At 35.9% G+C, this 24,588-nt stretch overlaps 7 protein-coding genes and 1 non-coding gene across 8 annotated transcripts; 4 read left to right on the top strand and 4 right to left on the bottom strand. All coding sequences in view use genetic code 12, as the record gives it.

The window, feature by feature from the left end:
* Window positions 1-724: 724 nt before the first annotated feature.
* Window positions 725-2,503, top strand: PVL30_003210 (uncharacterized protein; the record flags this gene model as incomplete). The annotated part of the gene is made up of 1 exon (XM_001525754.2): window positions 725-2,503. The coding sequence occupies one exon, from the start codon at window positions 725-727 to the stop codon at window positions 2,501-2,503; it is 1,779 nt and encodes a 592-aa protein (XP_001525804.2).
* Window positions 2,504-4,639: 2,136 nt separating this feature from the next.
* PVL30_003209 (uncharacterized protein) lies at window positions 4,640-5,800 on the top strand (the record flags this gene model as incomplete). Its single annotated transcript, XM_001525753.2, has 1 exon — window positions 4,640-5,800. The coding sequence occupies one exon, from the start codon at window positions 4,640-4,642 to the stop codon at window positions 5,798-5,800; it is 1,161 nt and encodes a 386-aa protein (XP_001525803.2).
* A 175-nt stretch (window positions 5,801-5,975) lies between these two features.
* Window positions 5,976-7,829, bottom strand: CWC22 (pre-mRNA-splicing factor cwc22; the record flags this gene model as incomplete). The annotated part of the gene is made up of 1 exon (XM_001525752.2): window positions 5,976-7,829. One exon carries the CDS (start codon window positions 7,827-7,829, stop codon window positions 5,976-5,978), a length of 1,854 nt encoding a protein of 617 aa, XP_001525802.2.
* A 353-nt stretch (window positions 7,830-8,182) lies between these two features.
* On the top strand, window positions 8,183-10,978 carry PVL30_003207 (uncharacterized protein; the record flags this gene model as incomplete). The annotated part of the gene is made up of 1 exon (XM_001525751.2): window positions 8,183-10,978. One exon carries the CDS (start codon window positions 8,183-8,185, stop codon window positions 10,976-10,978), a length of 2,796 nt encoding a protein of 931 aa, XP_001525801.2.
* Window positions 10,979-11,711: 733 nt separating this feature from the next.
* Window positions 11,712-12,044, bottom strand: CYC1 (iso-1-cytochrome c; the record flags this gene model as incomplete). The annotated part of the gene is made up of 1 exon (XM_001525750.1): window positions 11,712-12,044. One exon carries the CDS (start codon window positions 12,042-12,044, stop codon window positions 11,712-11,714), a length of 333 nt encoding a protein of 110 aa, XP_001525800.1.
* Window positions 12,045-13,822: 1,778 nt separating this feature from the next.
* On the bottom strand, window positions 13,823-18,511 carry PVL30_003205 (uncharacterized protein; the record flags this gene model as incomplete). Its single annotated transcript, XM_001525749.2, has 1 exon — window positions 13,823-18,511. The coding sequence occupies one exon, from the start codon at window positions 18,509-18,511 to the stop codon at window positions 13,823-13,825; it is 4,689 nt and encodes a 1,562-aa protein (XP_001525799.2).
* A 3,346-nt stretch (window positions 18,512-21,857) lies between these two features.
* PVL30_003204 lies at window positions 21,858-21,930 on the top strand. The gene has a single exon. It is a non-coding gene; the product is annotated as a tRNA-Ala (tRNA).
* Window positions 21,931-22,340: 410 nt separating this feature from the next.
* ARB1 (ABC transporter ATP-binding protein arb1) lies at window positions 22,341-24,173 on the bottom strand (the record flags this gene model as incomplete). Its single annotated transcript, XM_001525748.2, has 1 exon — window positions 22,341-24,173. One exon carries the CDS (start codon window positions 24,171-24,173, stop codon window positions 22,341-22,343), a length of 1,833 nt encoding a protein of 610 aa, XP_001525798.1.
* Window positions 24,174-24,588: the final 415 nt, after the last annotated feature.

The following is a 24,588-nucleotide window of genomic DNA, read 5'->3' as shown; positions in this document are numbered from 1 at the left end:
ACTGTCTACTCTGTTGACTATTAGCCAATAAAAACAAATGAATGAGTAGATAAACAGAAGAAATGAAGAAAAAAGGCAAGAGAAAAGACAAGGACAAGCATGTATCAGGACATCCTTGATAGAGACAAATTACATGTAATTCCATTGTAACTAAAAGATCAAGTTACAAAACCTATTTTACCAGTTTTTACTATTTTGAAGCATCCCAAGTTAACCGACTCTAAAGAATGGCTGCAAATTCTAGATAATTGGACTGAATATTGGTTGGCAACATCAGCATCAGCAGCACCCAAAGAAATAAAATTAAAAATTGCAAAAAAAAAAAAAAAAAAAAAAAAAGAAATTTCGGACATAAAATAGCAAAATATTAAAGAGAGAATAAAAATAAAATAAATTTAAAATAAAAAATAAAAACGGATCTAGAGTTGAGACTTATGTTACAGGGACAAAAAAAAAAAAACAGATCAAACTAAACATTAGAGTTGCACAAGTGAGTCTTTTACAAACCAGGTACCCTCGAGTTTTTACATCTTGTCATTTTCACATTACAACTATACAACTGGTTACAAGCGTTATTTTTACTATTTGCTTTTTATCTATTGTTTTTAAATCTGTTTTTTTTTTTCTGTCTTTGCATTCTATTCATTACTCATTCATATCCATCCATTCTTCTCCGGTTAAATCCTCACTATATTTGATCAAACTTTACACTGCATTTTTAGTCATGTCCTCATCACTGACCACCACATCCCAAACTGCAACCATTGAGAGCACACTGCTAAAACATGGCACACTTAATGGAGTTGTTTCCAATACAAAGACTAACTGTTCTCCACACGACAGTCATAGCAATGGCAACAGTAGTAGTAGCAGCAGCAGCAGCAGCAACAACAACAACCATTATGATCATCCCCTACATATTTTGCATTCGCCTCTTGTGCTCGATAATTATGGATCTTTAAGTTCGTGTGCGCATCTAGACAAAGTCTTGCAATCGCGTGCCAAAGATACCGTTTTTGAAACTTATCGACAAGCAGTACTCATATCCCAGCCAATAAAGGATACTTATACGTATAAAGCCAGAAATGGTGGTGGAGATGTGATTGATCGCGCGGAGCTACAAAGAAAGCAACTCCTGGCCTTGAAATGCACAGACTGCGGCAACTCTCAGTTTCAGGAAGTGTTGATCTGTCTACAATGCCCTCAAGTGAGCTGTAGTCAACATTCGCATGGTCATTATAATGAGCTGCTGCACATGTTTGCTATTGACTCAAAACTCGGTTTACTTTATTGTCTCAAATGCGATGGGTATGTCAACAGCAAAAGATTAAATGATATCCGATGCGAGGTAATGGGAGTGCATTCACTACAAAGTATAGAGGAAAAGGCAGATGACAAAAATGATGTTGATCTAAAACAAGAGATTGGAAAAGGCTCAGAAGAAAATGGAGTGAAAGAGAACAGAAGCAACCAAAATTTTATCAACCCTAATATGTTGGCCACCATGGGTCTCAAGGGGTTCGTTAATTTGGGATCAACGTGTTTTATGAGTTCTATTCTTCAAACATTTATCCATAACCCAATAATCAGAACCCAGTTCTTCAATAACGACAACCACTATTTCAACTGTAAGCTTCTACATGATCAAGAAGTTCAAGGTTCACTTCATGAAGGAAACGCGTGTATTACATGCAGCATAGATAAGATCTTTAAAGATTTCTTCACTATGCAGAATACTGAAGGATACGGGATGACATACCTCCTTGCGACAGCCTGGTATAAGCAAAAGTCACTTGCTGGTTTTCAAGAACAAGATGCACACGAGTTTTGGCAGTTTCTTTTGAATGAGTTTCACCTGGATCACGCCAGAATCTCTTCTGTAGAAAAAGTTTGCTCGTGTATCAGTCATATTTGCTTTGGATTTGAATTGCAGAGTTGTGTCAGGTGTGAATGTGGTGCAGAGAATATTACTGTTGATCCACCTACATTTGAAATGTCTCTAGAGCTTACTCTGGAAAAGGAAAACTCCAACTCGATCACAGTGGGCGGATGTCTTGACTCATTCACCAGGGAGGAGATCTTGGATACTAAAATTTCGTGCAAATCGTGTCTTAAAGAATCTGGAGCATCAAGAACACTTCGCTTAAAGACAACCCCGCCAGTTCTTTCTATCCAACTCAAGCGGTTCAATCATAGTATTTCCAACGATAAATCATCCAAAGTTGAAGCTGTAGTAGATGTGCCATTATTCTTGGACATGAACAAATACACAATCAATGAGCAAGCAGATAACAATAGTAAACCAATTCTATATGAGCTTTTTTCTGTTGTTTGCCATTTGGGACTGGTCAACACTGGGCATTATATTGTATACACAAAGAACAGTCAAGGCCGGTGGTTTAAGTTTGATGATAGCGTTATCACCATAGAAGATGAGACTTCTGCAATTTCAGCTATCAGATCAACCGGCTATCTTTTGTATTACATTTTGCATAACGTCTAACGAAAAAAAAAAAAAGAAAAAAAAGAAAAAAAGAAGTAAGAAGAACAAGAAAAAAAAACAAGAATATTAAAAATAATGATAAAGTGAAAACAAAGGAATTTAGCGTTTAGTAATTCTGGAACCACATCCATTTACAAATACCGTTGTTTTCAATATTGTTCTTTTTTTTTGCGTTTAAACTTGCATCGTGCGTTTTCAAAACTACATTAATAGATAGTATAGAGGAAAGAAAGAAAGAAAGAAGGAGAAAAAAAAACCCGCACATTCTTATCTTTTCCTCCTTATCAAACTGGCATTGGCCCTTGTACCGTAATCCTTTGATTTCCTATATATATTGAACTTGAACTTTCTCTTCATATCAATTTCCTGCGTTTCAGAATTTCTTTTTCCTTTTTTTTATAAAAAATTTCTTTTTATTTTCGTCTTTATTTTTGCAGACTATCCAGATTAAGTGCCTCATCGCCATTTCGTTCTTCGTCGTTGAAGTTTGAGACCACATGGCTTGTTTACAGATTTATAAATAGATTGTTGGATTCTGTCTTGTATGCACATGGAGTTGTGGAATACAGCACAAGGCTTTTGGGTCCGAGTTTTATAATGTATAATGCCTATTGGCGAGAAAATGAAATTGAAAATGAAAATGAAAATGAAAATGAAAATGAAGAAAAGAGTAGAGTAAATGTGGATTTTCTTTTGATGAAAAGCCACTTTTTTAGGAAAGTCCTTTATTCCCACCTTTCGTTTACCTCTCTCTTTTTTTTGTTTTTTTTTTGATTTTTTTTTGGTATCTTTTTCTTTGTGCTTTGCCCCCCTCCCATCCTGTTATTCCATTTTCATATTCAACGTGGGCATCTGTGGCTCTCCTTTGATGGAAAAGCTAGTATTTACTTCAGTACGAATATGGCGTCGAATTATTAGTCAGCTTACGAATAGTTTTGAAAATTATGTTGCAAACCAATGTATACTTTTGTATCTAATTACCTTGTGTTTAGTACACTCCGTGGTCGGCTGGAAAATTAGTGGGGACAAGCAGCGTAAGCAAAAATTTTTAATAAAGGAAGGTTTAAGCAAACATAAGCCAAAATATGAAAAGAAGGAGTTAGAGCGAAGAGAGCTCATAAAATTCAACTGGATATGTCTGTAAGCTCTCTTATATTTTCAAAGTGGCTACTTAGACTTCCTAAATAAGTAAACATATTATAGAGCATCTCTCAGCCTCCCCCTTTCCCCTCCTCTTGTTTTTTTTTCCTTCTTCTTCTTCTTCTTCTTCTTTATGTTCTCTTTGGCTCAATCTTTTTGCCCCACCAGCTGCTTCAAATCTACATTCTCCAACGAGTAGTTTTATTAATCTTGATGATATTCGAAAGTCCTCCGGTACCTCTCATCAATGCAAAACCAGATTGCAAACTAACAAACAAGCAAAAAAAAAAAAAAAAAACAAAGAAGAGTTGATGATGTTTCTCGTATTCATTTCTTTGCGTCCCTCAATTCTGCCCCCCTTCCCTCCCCCCCTCCTTCTTTCCCTCCTTTCTTTTTCCTTTCCCCCCCCCCCTTTCAAAATATTACACAAAATCAAAACTACTACTTCGCTAATCAATTTTTTATTTTTTATTTTTTATTTTTTATTTTTTATTTTTATTTTTATTTTTTTTTTAGCTTTATACTTTTTGCAATCGTTGATTTCCTAATATACAATAGGTAAACAAATAAATAAATAAGGAAGAAAGAAAGAAAGAAAGTAACAAAGGGAAAACAAAAAAAAGGAACGAGTTGATACAATAAAACCTCAGGGCATGCATACATCTATTACTTCAACTATGCATCCACAGCTCGAATTTCTTGAAATTTCCTATTTATGGTGATTCGTTTTTGGAACCTGTGCATCTGATTCTGAGATCCGATCAAAAGTCCATTTTCCTTTTTTATAAAATGTGGTCCTAATCCACCTTCTCTTCTTCAAGTAGATTTGCATTGAAGAAAGAAAAATTTTTGACAATAGCAACAACAAACTTCGCCAGTTTGAATTGACTTGTTTTTACCCGACTTGACTTGACTTGACTTGAATTGATTTGCCCTAGCTGGTTGCCTTCTTTTTCTAGCTTTGTTCTTTTTTACATACTTTACCCTTTGTCAAGAATGCAACTTTCGCTCCTAATTTTTTTGCTCAATTTTTTACTGATTGCGTCTGCTTTACCTACCTTATACAAACGTTCTTTTGACGCAGAAAGCGCGTACCAATCTGCACTCAATGCCACATGGTCGTTGTTTTGGAACTCTCAGTACGACGCATTCAATTTGAATGATCCTGCTTGTACGTCAGAATTCAGTTATGCAGCAGTATGGGATCTTGCCGTTGTAGGAAAAGCCATAGTTGACTCGGGAGATGTTGCAAAGACTGAAGATATAATTAATAGTCTATACAAGTTCCAAAACTCTGCAGGATGGTTTACAAGTCTGCCTGGTGGGTCCGAGATTTATACCGATGATAATGCACAAGTCGTTTGGGTCTTTTTGGCAGCTTATGAATTGACCAAGAATCAGCAGTTGCTCAATACTGCAGTGAACTTGATCCATCTTATTCAAACACAGTGGTCTGCCATTGGTGGTGTTACATGGCAGAAGGATGAAACATATGTAGCTTCCATCTCGACTGTCGAGGCCGCTCTTGCTGCTGTCAAGGTTTATGAACAGAATGGCGACGAGTCATTGTTGACATTTGCAAATAGCTCGCTCACATGGTTGGATGAACATTTAACTGATCCAACTGATGGTTTTTACTATGATGGTATTAATAGGCAGACATGGCAATTAAACAAAGGAAAATTGACATATACTGTTGGAGTTGCAATCTCGACATACTCATACTTGTACAAGTTCACAGGCGATGAAGCATACTTGGAAAAAGCCATTGCCAAGGCTTCAGCAACATTGCAATCTACAACGTTTTTGAGTCCGAATGGCGCTTGGAATAACCAGCTCTGTTATGTGCATTTGCTTTTTGCGGGTTTTGCAGACTTGATAACCATTACTGGAATTACTCAATATACTGAGGCTGTTACGAATCAGGCTAATTTTATTTACTTATACGATCAGCTTACCCAAGGAAGTTATGGGTGGTACGGGAGTGATTTGAGTCTTTACAACAATTATGTTAAATCAACTGGTGATACTAAAAGTATAAGTTATTCTTATAGCGCTGACAACTATTGCAGCACCAACCCAACTCAACCCAAGAGGTCGGCATTAGATGATGGATCAGCAGCACAAATATTCTACAACGTTGCAAGGATCAACTAATGAGCTAGAAGATGAGGAGAAAAGAATCAGAAAAAGAATCAAAAAAAAAAAAAGAATAGAATAGAGGATCGACATTTTATTATTCTACTTCCGGTGAGAAACTTCTAAAAAAAAAAAGGTATTTTTATTATCTAATTTTAGCTGCTTCTGTTTTGTTTGTAATATCCAATTTATTTTAAGTTAATTTATTTATTATATCACCTGTAGATTCTGCAACCTTTTCTGCATTTGTTGGATTGAGACCGGTGGGACTACCTGACCTACTTCGTGAAAAACTCCTTGTGCTAGAATTAGAACGGCTTCTTGAGTACGATGACGATCCACTTCGACTATAGCCATTGCTACCATCACTACTGTTCCTGTTCTTATCCCCGTCCCTATTTCTGCTCATGCTTCTGCCTCTTTCCTCTGGTAAATTGTTCAATACTTCACGCATCTCTTCGGTCAAAACACCCAAACCAATCGCAGTGAAAAAATTAATTGAAAACCTTATATCATCTGCATCCTTCCATGAAACTCCAACAACAGGGAATACACCATTGATATGTCTCTTGACATGCAGGTCAAAAATGAGCCTTCTTTGCATCTCCTTAATCCCCATTTCCTCTACCATTTCTTGAAAAATGAATTTGAGCAAAATACGTCTTGGTGGATTAGTATCCTCTTCAGTTATTTTAATTTCATTCCAAGCTTGTTCAAGGGCAATCACATCTGAAGCAAACAAATGGCCAAAGAATTTCCCAATATTGCGCAATGAGTTAGTCTCAAATTTGTCAATTTCAAGATAATACGCTTTAAATAAGTCAACAAACTTATTATGCCATTGACCATCTCGCGAACAAAGCTTTTCTCCAATAATTCCAAAAAACTTGGAGTATGACTTTTCCTGAGAACAACATTTGATGATCATATCAGCAAGGAATTTCTCATTTACCATGTGATTTTGTTGTGAATTAGAATATGACTTTTTAAGTCTTAAAAGCTTGTGGACTGCCTCGTCCGCTGACATTGAGGACATTACTGTTAAGTATACTCGTTTTTGAAACTCTAGGATTTCAGACTGGGACATATCCACCACTTTTACTCCTTGCTTCACATCTTTAGCTAGCTCGAGTGGAGATTTATATTGCCGTGAATGTCTTTTTTCTCCTGATTCTTGATCTTGCCCTTGATCTTGTTCTTGTTCTTGTTCTTCCTCAAATTCATTGCTCTCATCCAATATATCAACAAGTTGCCTTTGGTAATCGGCTTCATTTTTGGCAAAATCTGGATCAACATAGAATAAATCAAGATGATCTCGAGACTTCAATTTACTATCAATTAATATTTCGTGTGTCTCCTTATCGTCGTCTTCGACCAAGTCCAAAGTATTATCCACTATACCAGTTCCCTTAAACTGTCTCTGACCCAATCGTAGCACGTAATTAATGGTACTTCTTGACTTGTGTGACAATCCTTCATCTTCCTGTAGCAAATCATTAAGCCTACCGAGTATCATATTTGTCGCTATATTGGAGTCCTTATTCAAAAAGCTACCGGATATTTTAAACACTTCTGCAATTAACTCGATATCTCCCGCAGTGTGATGTTCTAGTAAAAGTTGAATAATCTGTAGGAGAATGATTTCGGACATAACCTCTTGCAATACCAAATGGCAAATAAACACCAATGATGAATGACACACTCGCCAGTTGTTTTTCATATATGCAAGTTTGAATTGTAGTAGAAGTCGTGAACATAATAACTTACCAATTTTCGGCAATTTCGAATTAAGAACTGCAACCAAAGAAGCATACACGGAGGAAGTATCTTTAACGTTTTCCATTTGCGCCTTCATGACTGCCCTCGCAAACAAACCACGACCTCGATCGATATTGCATTTGAATAGTTTGACAACTACTTGTTTAATGTTGGATCTATTGACATTCAGTACATGAAAAGTAATTGTGTTCTTAAGATCTCCCCATAGTTTTCTTTGAGTTGTCTCCTCAATCTCCAGTGGTTTCTTTTGTTGTTTCAGAGTAACCATTTTTTAAATCATGCAAATGAACTGGGTAGTTTAAGTAATTAGAAAGAATGTATTAAACCAAGTAAATTGGTTATATTTGAGTAAATCGGAGTATCCTAAAGACATTCATCAAAATTGCGTATATTTTTTTTTATTTTTTTAACTATTTAACTTAAAATTTAATTTTGTGTCTGAAAATGCAATATAAATTTATTTATACATACATACATAGAGGGATCTATAATTCATTATGAAATTATAAATCATATAGGATAGACCTCTCCCTCCACCCTACCCCATCTCCATCTCATCTCATCTCATTTCATCTCATTTCATCTCATTTCATCTCAACTCTTAGCAACCAAAAAAAACATATGCGACAAACATTCATAAAACTAAAGCCCAAAACCAGCGGCAGGTCTTTTACCAAACCTTTGGATTATCAAGCAAGTGATGAGATAAAGAAAAGTTTTAGTCGGAGGTTAAGAGATGCGGTTGAAGATGACCATATACTGCCGAGTAGACTGGCAAAAGGCATTTTTACCAATAGGGATGGAAAATTTAGCGGTAATAAGGGCAAAGCTTCAAGTCTGAGCTCATATCGAAACTTGAAACAGAATTTAAATCGGGATCTGGAGCAGAGTCTGATGCGAAATTTGAGGCGAAAACAAGGTACAAGTCAAAATTCTGGCAAAAGCAAAGCAATATCCGAAACTAAACTCAAAGCTGAAGAGATCCGTCTGCTTTCACAATCGCTTAAGTTTTTACAATCCAAATATTCTTCAATACCTTTTCTTGATGATTCTGGCAAAATTATCGATTTGCAACGTTTGCAACCATACGATATGAAATTTAACAACCCGACATCAAAGCTAATTTTTCAAAACTTGTTACGAATCAAAGAGCTTACCAAAAAACAAGTTCCTCGTACATTATCTCTCACGTTATTGGGAACAACCTCGACCCAGTTGAGCGACCCATATTTCATCACAAATAACGCTCTGGATTTGCTTAAATTCGATAGGGATCCAGCTCGAGCATCGTATCTTTGCAGAATTAGTGACAAGAAATCGTCAATTGTTGGAATGAACACAATCATGGAATGGCATTTTGCTAAAAAGGATCAGAAAGCTGGTATCAAGGCATTTCATGAACGTCGGAGCAGTGGTATACCATGTAATCCATATACCTACCTTGAATTGTTTAATGGGGTGGCTAAAACTACAGCTTGGGGGCTGGCCAAAAAGGAAATCTGTGAAAAAATGATTGAAATTTTCAAAAGCAACAGAAGCGAATTTCTGGATGCCAAGGATAATAAAGGTTTTGCTACTTCGATATTCAATGCCTGTTTGAGTATTTTGGTTCGGAACTTTGATGATCTGCAAGCTATTGCATGGGGCTTTTTTGACGAATTATTTGGATCAAACGAGTTGGAATTAGAACAAATCTACCCAGACTCACAAACATTTACAATCTTGTTGCAGGGTGTTAAAAAGTATGCTGAACATGAAAGAAGTCAAGTTCTTGCTGATGAAAACTTGTCCAGTGCGGTTCGATTAGCAAAGCTTTTAGAAATTGAAGCCAACCATGTTAAAGTTGCCACTGCAGTATTTGACAAAGTGCGTCAGGCAGCTACGCCTCCAAAAGCAAATTTAGATGCAAAAAAGAATCAAAAAAACATTCATAATTGGTACAAGTCCAGAATTGAAATCGATTTTCCTTTATTCACCACTTTTTTAAATAGTTTCTGTAGCAGAGACGCGGGAACAGGTGAAGATCTTCATAGTGGAAGTCATTATGTATACGCACAGCGTGCACTTGACATTTTGCGTATTGTGTCACCAGATGTGGAAAAAATGTTGAAATATATAAGTAAAGATGGTTTATCGGTTGAGTCAAGGTTAAAGGCACACACTGATATGAGAGTGAATAAAGCGTTGAAGCATGGAATTCTTACTTCTTCCGAAGCTGATTCTACCAGCATTGATAATATTAATCCAAGTGCCGTTATTAAAGACTCTGATCTTTCGAGATTTAATCCAATGGTTCATATGATTCATCGCGGAAAATTTAATACTGAAGCTGAACCGCTAATTGATTTGACACGTTCAGTTTCAGGAAAGGACTCAGTTGAAAGTATGCGCTCGATCAATAAGTTCATGTTGAACCAAGTATTTGAAACATTGATAAATCTTGGTCTTTTCAAAGAATTTGTTAGAGCGTATTATTATGCCTCGATTGAATGGGGAGGAGTGAAATTGCTACTTCCTGAGTTGGCAGAGCAAGATATCTTGAAAAACTTTTTGCCAAACATGAGTGTTCGAGAATTCAAGACAGGTAGAATACCATCCATTATTGATGAAGCGTCTTTTGATTCATTTATATACAAAATAGCCGAACACGGTCGGTACAAAGGCAAGACAAGCACAAATGTTGTGTTGCAAATGTTGCGTATATTAGTGACCCCTGAACTTACGGTTAATGGAATTGAGCCCACTATGGATCACATGAATAAAATATGTTCCATTATGGTGAAGGATTTGCATTATTATAATGATACTCATGTCAAGAAATCCTACACAACGAGGTATGCATTCTCTTATAGGCAATTGACAGACTATTTGAGAAATTTGATTGAGTTTGGCGAAATCCACAATATGTATATAAGCAAAAGTGCCAAACTGTATACACCAGGTTACTATCATGCATTCATGGAGAAGGTGACCAAGATCTTACAGTCTGCGCATTGGATCGATGTTGAAGATTGCGAGAAGAGGTACCACATTACGAAATTAATTTTAAAAGCTAATATTTTGGATTATAGGCCGCAGATTGCGGCACTCAAGCCTGAGACTAGACAACGCACGAGAAGCATTGAAAAGTTGGTTGGTGAGACTCTTTCTGCAATGAAAGATGCGGGCCGTAATTTCGAAGAGGATAAGAAGTTGCGTAGTGTTTTAAAGAGTCTCAGAGCAGCTGAGTCTGTTAAGGGAGATGTCAAATCTCTCAATAAGAAATTGTATGATTTAATCAGTGGCGAACTCAAGGCAGCTCCATGTGCAAATGTTGCGACTAAAAAAGAACTTAGTGGAGAACTCAGTGAAGAACTCAGTGGAGAACTTAGTGGAGAACACGTTACAACTTCTAGTACAATTGTCAAAAACAATTGATTGTTCAAGTCAGTTATCAAACTCTGGATGTTGCGTTCGAGTCAAAGGCTGAACTCAAATCAAATCCCACGTTATCAATTTTTAGTGTAAATATATATATACATAGGTTTATTTCCAACCACCACAGTGTTTTTGTATCATCAATTCTACTTTGAGTTTCGTAGTTTGTGTGAATAGAAATCAATTTTTTTTTCGTGATCTGCAAACTTTATATATATATATATATATATATATATATGTGTGTGTGTATATATGTGTATCACGTGATTGAAAGTAAAGAAAAAAAATGTATACCGAGACGCATCTTCAACTAAATTGTTAAATTGTAAACAATCATGTTTACCATATCCACCAATTACCTAGCCAGCTTTACTACGTTTCTATACACCTTTAACTCCTTCTTTCGTTGTCCTCCTCACTTTCCTCGTATTAATACATAAAACTATCGAACTAATTGTAGCGTACTCCTAGTCTTTCTCTTTAATTCATATCTAGCCTAGTCCTGGTATCTAAATCTAGCTTATATTACATATCATGTTTTGTCAACACTACAATCATTCAACTTATTCGAAAAAAAAAAGATATATATATATATTTTTTTGGTCTATAATCAAGATTAAAGAAAAAAATCAAAAATATTAAAAAACTACTTACATTTTGCTTGTTTTATTTTTTTGGGGGGGTTCCATTTTTTTTTGGAGGGGGGGGGGGGGGGTAAAAATGCTCTTCACCTTTAAGAAGTAGCTTCCTTCAAGTAGGTAACAAGATCGTTACGGTCCTTAGCCTTCTTAAGACCAGCAAAGGCCATCTTTGTACCTGGAATGTACTTCTTTGGGTTTTCAAGGTAGTCAGACATGTGTTGTTCATCCCAAAGGACACCGGCCTTCTTGTTGGCCTCTGTGTAACTGTAACCTTCAGCTTGACCTGAGTGTCTACCAAAGACACCGTGCAAGTTTGGACCAACCTTGTTAGCACCACCTTTTTCGGTTGTGTGACATTGCAAACATCTGGTCTTGAAAAGTGTAGCACCTTTCTTTGATGATCCTTTTTCGTATGGAGCTGGCATTATGTTATTATATGAGTATAAGTTGATTAATAGAAGTTGTAAACAACGATATTGAATAAATAGGTTTATATAAAAAACAAATGGAAAAAAGAGGGAAAAAAAGAGAGAAAAAATTTTGAAAAATTTCAGTAGAAATGGAATTCTGTTGAAAAAGTATGGACTCTATTTTTGTTTTATATATCATGATAGAGGAAGCTTGCTTTCCGCACAATTGGTGGCAGTACCTTAAGGGAAATTTAATTAGAGAGAGAAAGAGAGAAAGAGAGAGAAGCAAATAGACGCAAAGGCATAACTCACTGAGATTTGTGTACAATAAATTTTTTTTCATTTATTTTTTTTATTTTTTTATTTTTTCTGTTGCCTGGAAGTGACCTATTTCAAACTGAACGCCTCCCATTGGCCAGTTTCATATTACCGCGGCTTCATTCCACAAAATATGTGTCTGTGTGTCTGTGTGTCTGTGTGACTGTGTGTCTGTGTGTCTGTATCTATATGTGTTACAACCAGCTCCTTTACGATGTTGCTTGTGCTATATTTGCAAGATATTCTGAATGACTCTCTCGAGGACACAGGCAACTTGGGAGCCATCGACACGTAGAAATTACAACAAAAGTCATATTTTCTTTTCTTTTTCTGAAGGGGAAAATTACAACAAAACAAAAAATAAATCACATACAGTACAATACAGTACAATACATTACAGTATTGAAAAAGAAAAAAAGAAAAAGAGAGAAAAAGCACGCGGATATGAGACACATGCTAGAAAGTAATCGCCGTCATAAATTCAGAGAAACGTTGCTGTCACGGTTTGCTTTACCTCTTGTCAAGTATGGTTTTCTCCCAACCTTTGCTCTGCGCTCTCCTTTTTCCAATGCATAAAAAGCCGTTGCAATGGTGTAATTGTATTTGGTAATAAGTCTAATAGTAGTAGTACTAGTAGTACTAGTAGTAGTGATGAGCAAATGTAAAATTGGACTCGGGAAAGTCTTGAGAAATGCTAGCAGCTCCATTGATCCTCGTCAATTACGGTTTAAAGGGACCAATTTGTGAGATTCAAAGTAGACCATCACAATCATCATAAGAGCCTTCACAAGTTGTATTTCTCATCTACACCCGGTCTATTCCGTTGGATCATACTAACAATCCATTTAATTACATTTTGGTGTACCTTTACTTCTCAAACAATGTAATTTTTTGCTTAGAGATGGCTCGATGTGTAAATATTCCTCTTTTTTTTTATTTTTTATTTTTTTTTATTTTATTTATTCTTTTTTTTTTTAACAATGCTCAAACCTCATTTTTGTAACCCAAAAGTTTTAAATATTAGCGATAACAGCGAGAGCTGGGGTAAAGTCGGTTAGAAAAGGAAAAATGTATATAAATAAGATCGAGTCTCATGGTAAGCTCTAAACCTGCAATTAATAAAGAAGTTGTTTTTATAAGCTGTTGCTACAAAATCACTATCAAGACATTGTTGTCCCACTTTTCTAACAAGAATTCAAAGGATAGAAATTAAAAAAGAAAAAATAAAAGAAAGAAAACCCCAAGTCTTATCACTTAATGTATTACATTGGGCCACAAAAAAAACTATATTACATAACATTGAATTGTAAAACTTTTATCATAGCATTAAAAATCATAATATTTTCAAATCATTATACTTAGTTGTTGTCTAATTTTGTCAAATTTTCCATTCTCTCCTTTTTTTTTTTCTCAATTTTGACTTTAATCTAATCATAACATATAAAACAAGTTTTACCTGTTTTTTTTATTTTTTCTTATGGGAAGTCCCCAGCACGAATGTTGGCCTTGTCACACATTGACCTAAACACACCATTGTCATTATACAATTTCCAGGGATCTCCCTTTTCAGCAATAGCACCTTTGTCCATAACAATGACTCTGTCATAGTTGAGGATGGTTTTCAATCTATGGGCAATACACAACACTGTACAATTTTTAAATTCTCGATTTATCAACTCCTGGATCCTACCATCGGTGGCAAAATCAACAGAGCTGGTGGCCTCATCTAGCACAAGAATCTTGGAATTGCGCACTAGAGCCCTAGCCAATGCAATTAATTGCTTTTCACCAAGAGAAAAATTTAGTCCATCATCGTCAACAAGCTGATCAAGGTGGAATTTATGAAGTGACTTGTGGCTAACACCATTATCTGAAATCAGGACAGATGACAAGTAAGGAATTTGTGACTCTTCAATCAACCCTGTAGCTGCAAGAGCTTTCCACAAAGTATACGTGTCGTATTCGCCAAATGGATCCAAGTTACGTCTAATTGTTCCTTGGAAAAGCACCGGATCTTGAGGAATAATCGATAATCTTGAGCGCAAGTCAAACAATCCCATTTGCGAAATGTCCAACCCATCAATCTCAATCTTGCCTTGCTCAACCTCAACAAGTCTGTATAATGCCGACATAATAGATGACTTACCAGCTCCAGTTCGTCCACATATACCGACTTTCTCACCAGGGTAGAAATTCACATCTAATCCTTTAAGAACAAAGGGAAGGTTTGATCTGTACCTAAGGTGAACATCCTTGAATGTAATATAACCAGACGCTGGCCATTCTTGTGGTGGAGCTGCCTTGTCAATGATGTATGCAGACTCTTGGGGCAAATCAAACGCATACTCGTGTAATCTTTCAACAGAGTTCATTTCATTCTCCACTGAGGTCATTGAACGCACAGTAAGCGACAAAACTCCAACCAATTGCATAACATAATTGAGCAATAAACCTGTGGATGATGCACTAATGCTAAATTGTTCAGTGATACAAAGTAAGCAAATAATCAAGGCAAAGCACGAAGTAATGATGTCCAAGTGCACACAAAGCCAACGCTGAGTAGCAATTGATAAGTAATAAGCTTCATTCATTTTGTCCAAGAAATAATCATTCTTTCTAATAAAATCTTGCTCGGCACCAAACGATTTAATGGTCGCCATACCAGTCAATGTCTCGTTGAAGTTGTTGTACACCAATGATCTTTGAGTAGCCTCTAATCTCTTGATCTCCCTAGATGAGCCTTGATAAAAGTTGGCCAAGAATAAAAATCCAAATGCTAAAAATGGAACAGCAACAGCAAAATATGGTAAGTAACAAGTGCAAAGAATTATGATACCAATGATGAGTGCCAAGGGGAATATAAATAACCTCATCTGCTCACCAATCTCATTATCAAGAGAATCGGTATCCTTAGTAAATCTATTAAGAATACGTCCCAATGGTGTAGTGTCCATGAATGACATTGGTGCATGCAAGATTTTACCGACTGCCTTCAAATTGAGTGAATTTGCAGAGCAATCTTGCATATATGCCAACATACTAAATTCAATACCAGTGAAGATGACGGTGAGGAATGCAAAAACGACATAAATCGTAATGTAGAAATGATCTGACTTGTCTGGAAACTTTTTTTCAACCCAAAACGATAACCATGTATTTGTGAAAACTTGGCAAAAGGTGGCTATAGTAACAAGTAGAAGAAATAGAGGAACAGCAAACTTGCCAAAGATTCCTGCGCCCAATTCGATATATTTTTTGTAGATTTTCCAAGATATCGAATTTGTTGCGCGTACTTCGTCAAGCGTAGTCCTACCGCTAATATCGTTTTGATGACCTTCATGGAAACCTGCACCGGCACCGGCACCTGCACTGGCACTGGCACCATCAGTAAGCGGTGGCAATCTTTGTAAATTGGTCACTTCAGAAAGGTTGTCGGTAGATGCTGCATTTTCTGCATCTCCTGCTCTGTCTTCTCCGTGATCAAGCAACTTGCGGAAATTGTTATTTTCATGTTTAAGTTGTGGAACCAAACCACTATAGACACTGCCATTGTCTATAAACACAACTTTGTCTGCGAAATCCAAAATACCCAACTGGTGAGTTGCCAACACTATAGTCTTGTGTTTCAATAAACCTTTGAATAAATGGCTCACAATGTGACGAGCCACCTTAGAATCAACTGCTGAAATGACATCATCGAAAAGAAGAATTTCTGCATCGGCGTAACAAGCCCTGGCCAAATTAATTCTAGCCTTTTGGCCACCGGACAAGGTGATACCACGCTCACCAATCTCAGTTCTGTCGCCAGCTGGAAGCATACGAATATCATCTTCCAACGCACATGCAAAGAGAACTTGTTTATATTTGGCAATGTCAAATGGCTTACCAAATGTAATGTTTTCACGAACAGTGGCATTTTGTATCCATGGTGATGAGCAAAGAAGGATCTTGTCATTCACAATAAGCTGTCCCCTAGATGGGTTTGTAATTTTCAATATTCCTGCCAAAGCGTGAAGCAACGAAGTCTTTCCTGAACCAATTACACCGGTGATAATAACAAACTCGCCACGATTTATTGTAAGATTGACGTTGGATAATCCTTGGAATTGATTATTATTTGAATTTGTAATTGTTGAACAGGATGCTGAGTCGCTTTCAAAACCATACGGGCTATGCGTCTCCGTCTGCATTTGTTGTTGTTGTTGTTGTTGCTGTTGCTGTTGCTTCTGATTCAGATAGATTGACCCTTCTTTCATAATTTTAATATCTTCTTCTTCAATATCCCATAATTCTGGGTCCAACAATGTATCATCAGCATGGTTGTCCTCCCAATGGAAATCTGCATGGGAGACTTTGATGGTGACTTTATTTGCTGGTGAATCTCTTAAATAGTAGTTTTTCTCATTCAACTGTTGCGCCAACTCGTCGTGAAACTCTTCTGCAGAAAGGAACGCATTGCATCTTTGAAAGCCAATCAATGCATCAGCACCAGTGGCTAATGCAATGGGGAGCAACATGATAGCCTGTGCAAGAATAGCATACAATGACAAAGAGCTAAACACTTCACCTGGAGACTTCATATTGTTTGTTGCCCACATGGTAATGAATGAAACCATTGAGGTCAACACTGGAAGTGTTAATGCATATGCAGTAATGAAATTGCGCAACACTTTAATTGTGAATAAATGGCGCATTTCTTTGTTACGCACCTTGGCTATTGCTGCCTTGTATGCCATTTCCCATGCGTAAAATTTGATAATCTTGAGATTATTAAGTATTTCTCTCATGAGTGAAACCCTTTCATCGGTAAAGCAAACGACTTTTTCTCTAGTGGTGAACAATTTTTTAGTGAGTAACACGCAAACAATCAACGAGACCAAAAAGAGGCCGATTCCTGATAATGCGGCAACACCAATATTTTTCAAAAGAATGGCAATTGAGATGACTACTGGGATTGGGAAACACAACACCAATGGTTGGAATCCAATGGCCAAGTCGATCCTTGCAAGATCTGTACTCATTAAACTTGTGACTCTTCCTGGTGGAAACTTGTATTGTGCTTTACCGTCGAGTTTGAATGATTTCATCAATAAGGCCTTTGTCAAGATAGCTTTGGCCTGAGCTCCACAAATCATTGCATTGTGAAAGAAATGGTTCAATAATAAACCATTAACAAAGATGAGAATTACTGCAACAAAAGTCAACCAGATTCCCCTGTTGTAGGTGGTGTATACTTGGAAATATCTGTACTCAACAAAATCAATCAATTGTCTGGTAATCAATGGTGAACATGCGATAACAGTGAATGCCAATGCAAGGCACACGCAAGAGAACAAGTAGTGCCATTTGAATGTGAGGAACAATGCATAAGGAATTGCATGTTTGGGCCAATCTGAGGATTTTGGGTTACTTGCATTGTGTTTGCTTATAATTGAGGTCAAGTGCTTGTTCCATTGGTTATACATGTACTCGACTTTTAACTCTGGTGTTAGTTTGAACAAGTCTTCGGGAAATAAGGTTCTTTTGTATCCCTTTTTGAGTACTGGCCATAACCACCAAAACCCCAATCTTAAAAAAGGGTTGGCTTTATGCCAAGGGTAATCGGTCCTTTCTTCGTCTGCTGGTATTTCGGGTACCTTTTTTGAGAATAACCAAGAAAAGAGTCTTTTTTCATTTTGTAGTATTGGTTGGTTTTCTAATGAGCTAGAAGAAACAATTTCTGTGCTGTCAACAGTTTTTACCAATTCATCTTTTGTCTTGTATACAGAGGGAAATGTTTCAAACCCTTCTACAGACGGATCTGCTGTGTAAAGCTTTGCATTGAATCTGGGTGTTCTATTTGGAGAATATGTCTGGGGAAGTGGATCTTGATATGGATCTTGATATCTGTGTGTGTGTGTTTGTGTTTGTGTTTGTGTTTGTGTTTGCGTGTGCGGTGTAGCTTCGGTTGAGGAATAGATATTGTCGTCGTGCGCACGACGATAATAGTGTGGTGGCTCGTGTGTCTCTAAATATGGGTTATAAAAGTTTTGATAGTTTTGATCGTGTGCGACTTGAGCTAAATGTGCCTCCACCGGCATCTCAAACTCATCGCCAAACCTAGGTTGCTCTTCTAAGGTATTGTTTTTATGGTTCCTTCTTCCTGAGTGTGATATTCTAGCCATATTTTGTAATACAAGTTGACGAGGTTGGGTATATTTATATATAATTTGTAAGTAGTAACGCTGTTGTTGTTGTTGTTGTAGTTGTTGTTGTTAATTTTTTTTTGGTAATTCCCTTATCTCCAATCACGGTATCAAGCAATGCTTTTGGGTTGAAATAAAAATTATAAAAATTGAATAAAACAAATTTGTAATCTTGAACTTTAAAGTTTGAACAAACAAAACAAAAAAAAAAAATTATTGAAAAGAAGGTAAAGGGTATCAATTGGAAATAAACGAGTGTATACGAAATGAAGGTTGAAATACTGTTGTTTTTTGTTGTCACTGCTGTTGGTTTTTCTGTTTATTCTTAACAAAGACGTAAAAAGATGGTCTTGTAAACTTTTGATTTATGAAAAAAGAAAAGAATGAATATGAAAATAGAGGAATTACTAAAGAAGAAGAATTAATCAGTGAATAGAGCAGAATGGTTTTGTTATATACCGTTTGCTTCATATTGGTCTTATTATTACTTTTTCTTTCTTTTTTTTTTTTTATTACTATTTTCCTTTTCTAAATCAAAATATCATCAAACACCGATTGCATTGAAAAATGACTAGTTATTACTATTGTTTGTTAATTTAGTTTCAAAAAAAAACCAAAATAAAAAAGTAAGAAAATTACTCTATTGCTGTATTGCAAAGGTTAGTTTGCAGAATGAGATCAATACATAGTACGACTTAGTCACCATTAACAGTACCTGCTTTGAAAAACGTTTTCTATTGTAGACATCAATAAAGATGGTTGAAAGAAAGGAAAAAAAAAATGTTTGTTATCCGAAAGTATTGGTATCTTCTCTATTAGGCAAATGCAGTTATTAATTATGTGGTTTCTCTTTTTTTTATTTTGTTTTGAATATTCGGGGACTGACGAAATTATACAAGGTGTCAAGATGCATATTTTCCGTATTGGGTAAGAAAATGAAAAAAAAAAAAATTTGAAAAATGTAAAGTACTTCATTTATCCTCTTCTTCGTCATTACATTTGTGTCACTTGATCTTTGCATTGGGTGAAGCACCAACATCAAATAATGTTGTCATCTTTGCTCTTACCATTTGTTGTATATGCACACACTTCTCCACAGAGAGGCTTAGAATTATAAAATAATTAAATTAATTGTATTTTTTTTTTTTTGCTTTATTAGCATTGATGAAATTTCAGTAAGCTTTTACTTTTATATTCTTTTAGGTAATTATATTATTAGTTGTTGTTGTTGTTTTTTATTTTCTTTATTTTCTTTTTCAAATTTCAAATGTTTTGGCAACTTACAATTTATTTCAAGTACATTACTCAACATTGAAATGAATGGTAAAGAAAGGAAAATGAACACAAACAAAGAAAGAAAGATAAAGATAAAGAAATAAAAAAGTAAGCAAATCTATTGTCTTCGAGCTCTGGTCTATAGTTATCTCATGATTTCCCGGAACATTAGACTAACCTCTTAAGAAGAGCCTTGGCAATTTGCAGCATGATAAGGCAAGGAGTACATAACCATTTAAAAAAAAAAAATTTATGCTAGTGTAATGATCCATTGACTAAAAATGCCAAACATTGGATTTACTGTTATTGTCTCTCGTTCACCGAATTTCATTTTTCATTTTTTTTTTCATTTTTTTTTTGGAAAAGAAGAAACGTTGCATTCACAGTGTTAAAAAAAAAAACAGAAGAAAAGAAAAAAGAGCAGAAGAAAAAAAAAATATTTATTAATTGACGAGGCTTAGTAGTGGGTGAATAGCTATTAACTTTCCGTTGTGGGAAATACGGGTGGAGGGGGGGATCAGAGGATAGGTGGGGATTTGGTGGCTGAAATCTACTTCTGGAATGTAGTTATTTTGTTTGTTGTTTCTTATAGGATGATTCTTTTCATCGTCAACATGTCCTATTGACATACATAGCCTGTAGTCTTTGCCCTTGCTCATTCTTTGCCCCTCCTTCAACAATGTGGAAAATGTGCAATTGAGACAATAAACAAATCGGGCCTTCTTTGAAAAAAATAACATACTGGTAATCTCTTTTCCTCCTCCTCCTCCTCCTCCTCCTCCTCCTCCTCCTCCTCCTCCTCCTCCTCTTTATCCTAACTTGCATATTGTTGCGAATGAACTTTAGTAGGCATGGTTTGACTTCCTTATCCAACTGACATTAGCCTTACTGGAAAAATAAGTTTATCTCTGTAGTAAGAAAAAAATGAAAAGACACTGACACTGACACTGACACTGACGTAGACACTGACATAGACATAAACGGAAAAATGACAATAAGAAACGGATTTAAGATTCGGAAAACTGAAGAAAAAAAAATTAAAAAAATAAAAAATAGGAAAAACAACAGCCAATCTTCGTGTGACTATAGCTTTAGTATCAAACGTTTTCACATGTGGGTTTTGAGAGCAACCTTGTGTGATGAGTAAGACGGCCTTTCGGGAACCTACCAATGGCCAAGCAAATGTAGCCATATCCAGTGATTCCCCGAATTTCATGTTTACTCAACAATATACCCTTTTGTCTCTTGCTATTTCATATATAAGCTAGAATTATAAAAGCGGTAATTGAGAAAGAGGAGAAGGAGGAAGGAGGAGGGAGAGAAGAATTAGACAATTCCCTGCAGTCTTTACAATCAACAGCTAAAAGTGGACATTAACAATTCTATAACTATGTGTGTATGTGTGCATACACAATATGTACTGGTTATTCTTTTCTTCATTGCAAGAAAAAATAAAAAAAAAGATGGAGAGAAGTAAATTTTTCGAAAAGAAAAATAAACTAGTAATAAATAATAAAAAAAGAATAAAGAAATTTTGTAATCATTATAGCGTTTGCTATCTTTTTACCCTCACCAACAAAAGGATTGGCTACAATGAAGAAAAAAGAAACAATCTTGGTCTTATTAACATATTACAATTTGTATTTTAATTGAATCAAGAAGCACTGGATGGTCTATAAGTTTCTCTGAAATTGAAAAGAAGAAACACAGAATTATGGACACTCTTAATGAATTCTTTACTCAAAAATTTTTTTTGATTTATATTCATGCAAATTTTGTTAGAATATTTTCATTTAAATAAAAGCAACACTCCAAACAACTACATGTCTTATTTCGCACATTATGCACATACATCATAGACATAGAGTACGTTTCTTTTCTCTATCGCTTCTTTGTTGTTTAATAACTAGTTTGCTGGTGTTTGTAATCCATTTGAAAAAGAAATATCAACTCAATATATATATAAAGATTAGATATTTTTCATTGAGCTAAAGCACGTGATGTAATTAGAGACGGTTACACAAAGCATATATATTATCTTTCAGAAAACGGGCGTGTAGCTCAGTTGGCAGAGCGTTTCCTTAGCATGGAAAAGGTCTTGAGTTCGATTCTTAACTCGTCCACATTTTCTTTTTTTCTTTTTTTTTTTTCTTTTTCAAGATTGTAAATTTATTATCCATCTACAATTTTCTTTTTCTAATTTTTTTTTTATTTTTCTTTTTCTTCTACCTCCTACCTCTCTCTATAAACCACGATCAAAGATAAAAAAACGACAGTTTCTATCCTTCTTTTTACCTATTTCGAATCCCAAGTTTAAGTTTATAGCTCTATGAGTTTGTTTTTTCTTCCACTACATCGATAATTACTTTATATTTCATTTTTTTTTTTTTACTACTTTCCTCTTATTTTTTTTTATTTTTTTTTTAAAAAAAATATTAAATACTTTCAAATTGTGAATACTCTATAAAATAATTAAACCTACAACCCAAGCAAAACAAATCAGGAATAAGAAATCAACAAAAGACAAAGAATTTTAAAGCACAACCTTGTCTGCCAATGTCTTTTTATAGTCCAAGATAGAACCGTTCCATCTAGTAGCGGTCTTGTTCTCAATCACAAAAATATCCTTGGCAACTTTGTCAAGCAATCTGAAATCGTGCGAGACGACAACAACACCACCGTTGAATGCATTGATGGCATCTGCCAAGGAATCAATGGTCGACAAGTCCAAACCATTTGTAGGTTCATCCAATAAGATCAAGTTTGGTGCTTCCAATGCAAGAAGACCAAACACAACACGTGATCTTTGACCTTCTGACAAAGTGGCCATCTGTGCTGTTTGAGCTTCACCACTCAATCCATAACGACCCAATTGACTTCTCCAGTATTGGTAGTCCTGTGAAATGTTTGCAAACTTGTCACGAACAAACTCTAATGGAGTTTTAGTAAGGTCCAATTGGTCAGCAGAGTGTTGCGAGTAAACACCCAATTTGATGTGTGTGTGCTTAATGACTCTTCCCTTTTGAGGAGTCAACTTACCTTGGAACAAGTTCAACAATGTAGATTTTCCCACACCATTTGGACCAACAAGAGCAACTCTCGAGTCCATATCAATACCAATGTCCAAGTGTTCGTAAAGGTTATCTTCGTCCTTACCAGAGTAAGAGAAAGACATATCGTCGAATGCCAACACTGGTGGTGGCAATTTCTCAACCTCAGGGAATCTAAATGAAAAGACACGGTCTGGCACAACCGGTTGGATCAAACCATCGGCCTCCATCTTGTCCAAAATCTTTTGTCTTGACTTGGCTTGCTTCACCAAGTTTGCATAAGTACCTGCTGATGCGATAAATTTCTTGATGTGGGCAATTTCCTCTTGTTGCTTAGCGTATTGCTTCATTTGATTGGTTTCCAATTCGGTTCTGGTCTTGACATATGAATCGTAGTTACCACCGTACATGGTCAAAACTTTCAATCTCATATCAATCATATTGGTACAAACACCGTTAAGGAAATCTTGAGAGTGTGAAACCAAAATCAAGGTTCTGTCGAATCTCTTCAAGTACTCTTCCAACCAAACACAAGCGGCCAAATCCAAGTGCGCCGTTGGATCATCCAACAACAACAAAGTTGGTTTAACAAACAACGCCTTAGCAAGGGCCACACGCATTCTCCAACCACCAGACATATCTTTAGTCTTCTTTTTGATTGTAACACCATTGAAACCCAAACCGGTCAAGATAACAGCTGCTCTAGATTCGAATGTGGATGGATCCATGTCATCGATTTTTTCGTAGAGACCTTCCAAAGCAGGACATTCTGGTCCTTCTTTAACAATGAGATCTTCAACCAAGTCTTCCAATCTTTTCATTTCGTGTTCGGCTTCTCTAACAACATACTCCAAAGCTGAAAACTCAGTTGGTTCAGCTGGCTCATTCAACAAGTAAACATCAATGTGCTCTGGAATTGGAAACTCTCTTGCTGCAATGGACTTCAACAATGTAGACTTACCACATCCGTTTTCACCCAATAAACCATATCTACGACCATAATTCAATTCCAATGTAGAGTCCTGAATCAAAACCTTACCATGGAACAAAAGTGACAATGACGAAATTTTAATATCTCTCGATGTCTCTAACGAAGCCAAGACACCTGTAGTAACTCTATCAGACAATCCATGCTCATCTGTTTGCAATTTCAACTTGGCGATTTGTTCTGCAGTACCTTCAACAACTTCCTCAGCGGCATCCTTTTCAGCTTGCTTCTTGGTCTTTTTGACGCTCTTTCCATCTGCGGCCTTTTTAGCTTCTCTTTCTAAACGCTTTGCTTCTCTCTTTGCTTTTGATGCTGATACTGCTGACATTCTGTTTCTATGTTAGCTTATTTTTTTTAAAAATCCTCGTAAACTGACAGTGGCAAAATATTGCTATGTATAGATATAAATATAGATATAGATATATATATATACCAAGCAAGATGAAATAAAAGAGTTGTGAGTGTGTGTATGTGACAGAGTTGGTGAAGAGGAAAGGCTGCTTCTTTCTTTCTTTCTCTCTTTCTCTCTCTCTCTTTTTTTTTTTTGGTTTCTATGAAAAAGAAGAGAGCTGAAAAATTTAAATTATATTTGCATCTAGCTCTTCGATTTTTTTTTCTTTTTTTTTTTTTTTTGGTTTCTATGAAAAAGAAGAGAGCTGAAAAATTTAAATTATATTTGCATCTAGCTCTTCGATTTTTTTTTCTTTTTTTTTTTTTTCTTTTTTTCTTCTTCTCTCTCTTTG

The sequence above is a fragment of the Lodderomyces elongisporus genome, chromosome 4 (genome assembly GCF_030384665.1).
Source record: "Lodderomyces elongisporus chromosome 4, complete sequence".
NCBI lineage: Eukaryota > Fungi > Ascomycota > Pichiomycetes > Serinales > Debaryomycetaceae > Lodderomyces > Lodderomyces elongisporus.
This window is presented reverse-complemented; position numbering and strand designations above follow the sequence as displayed.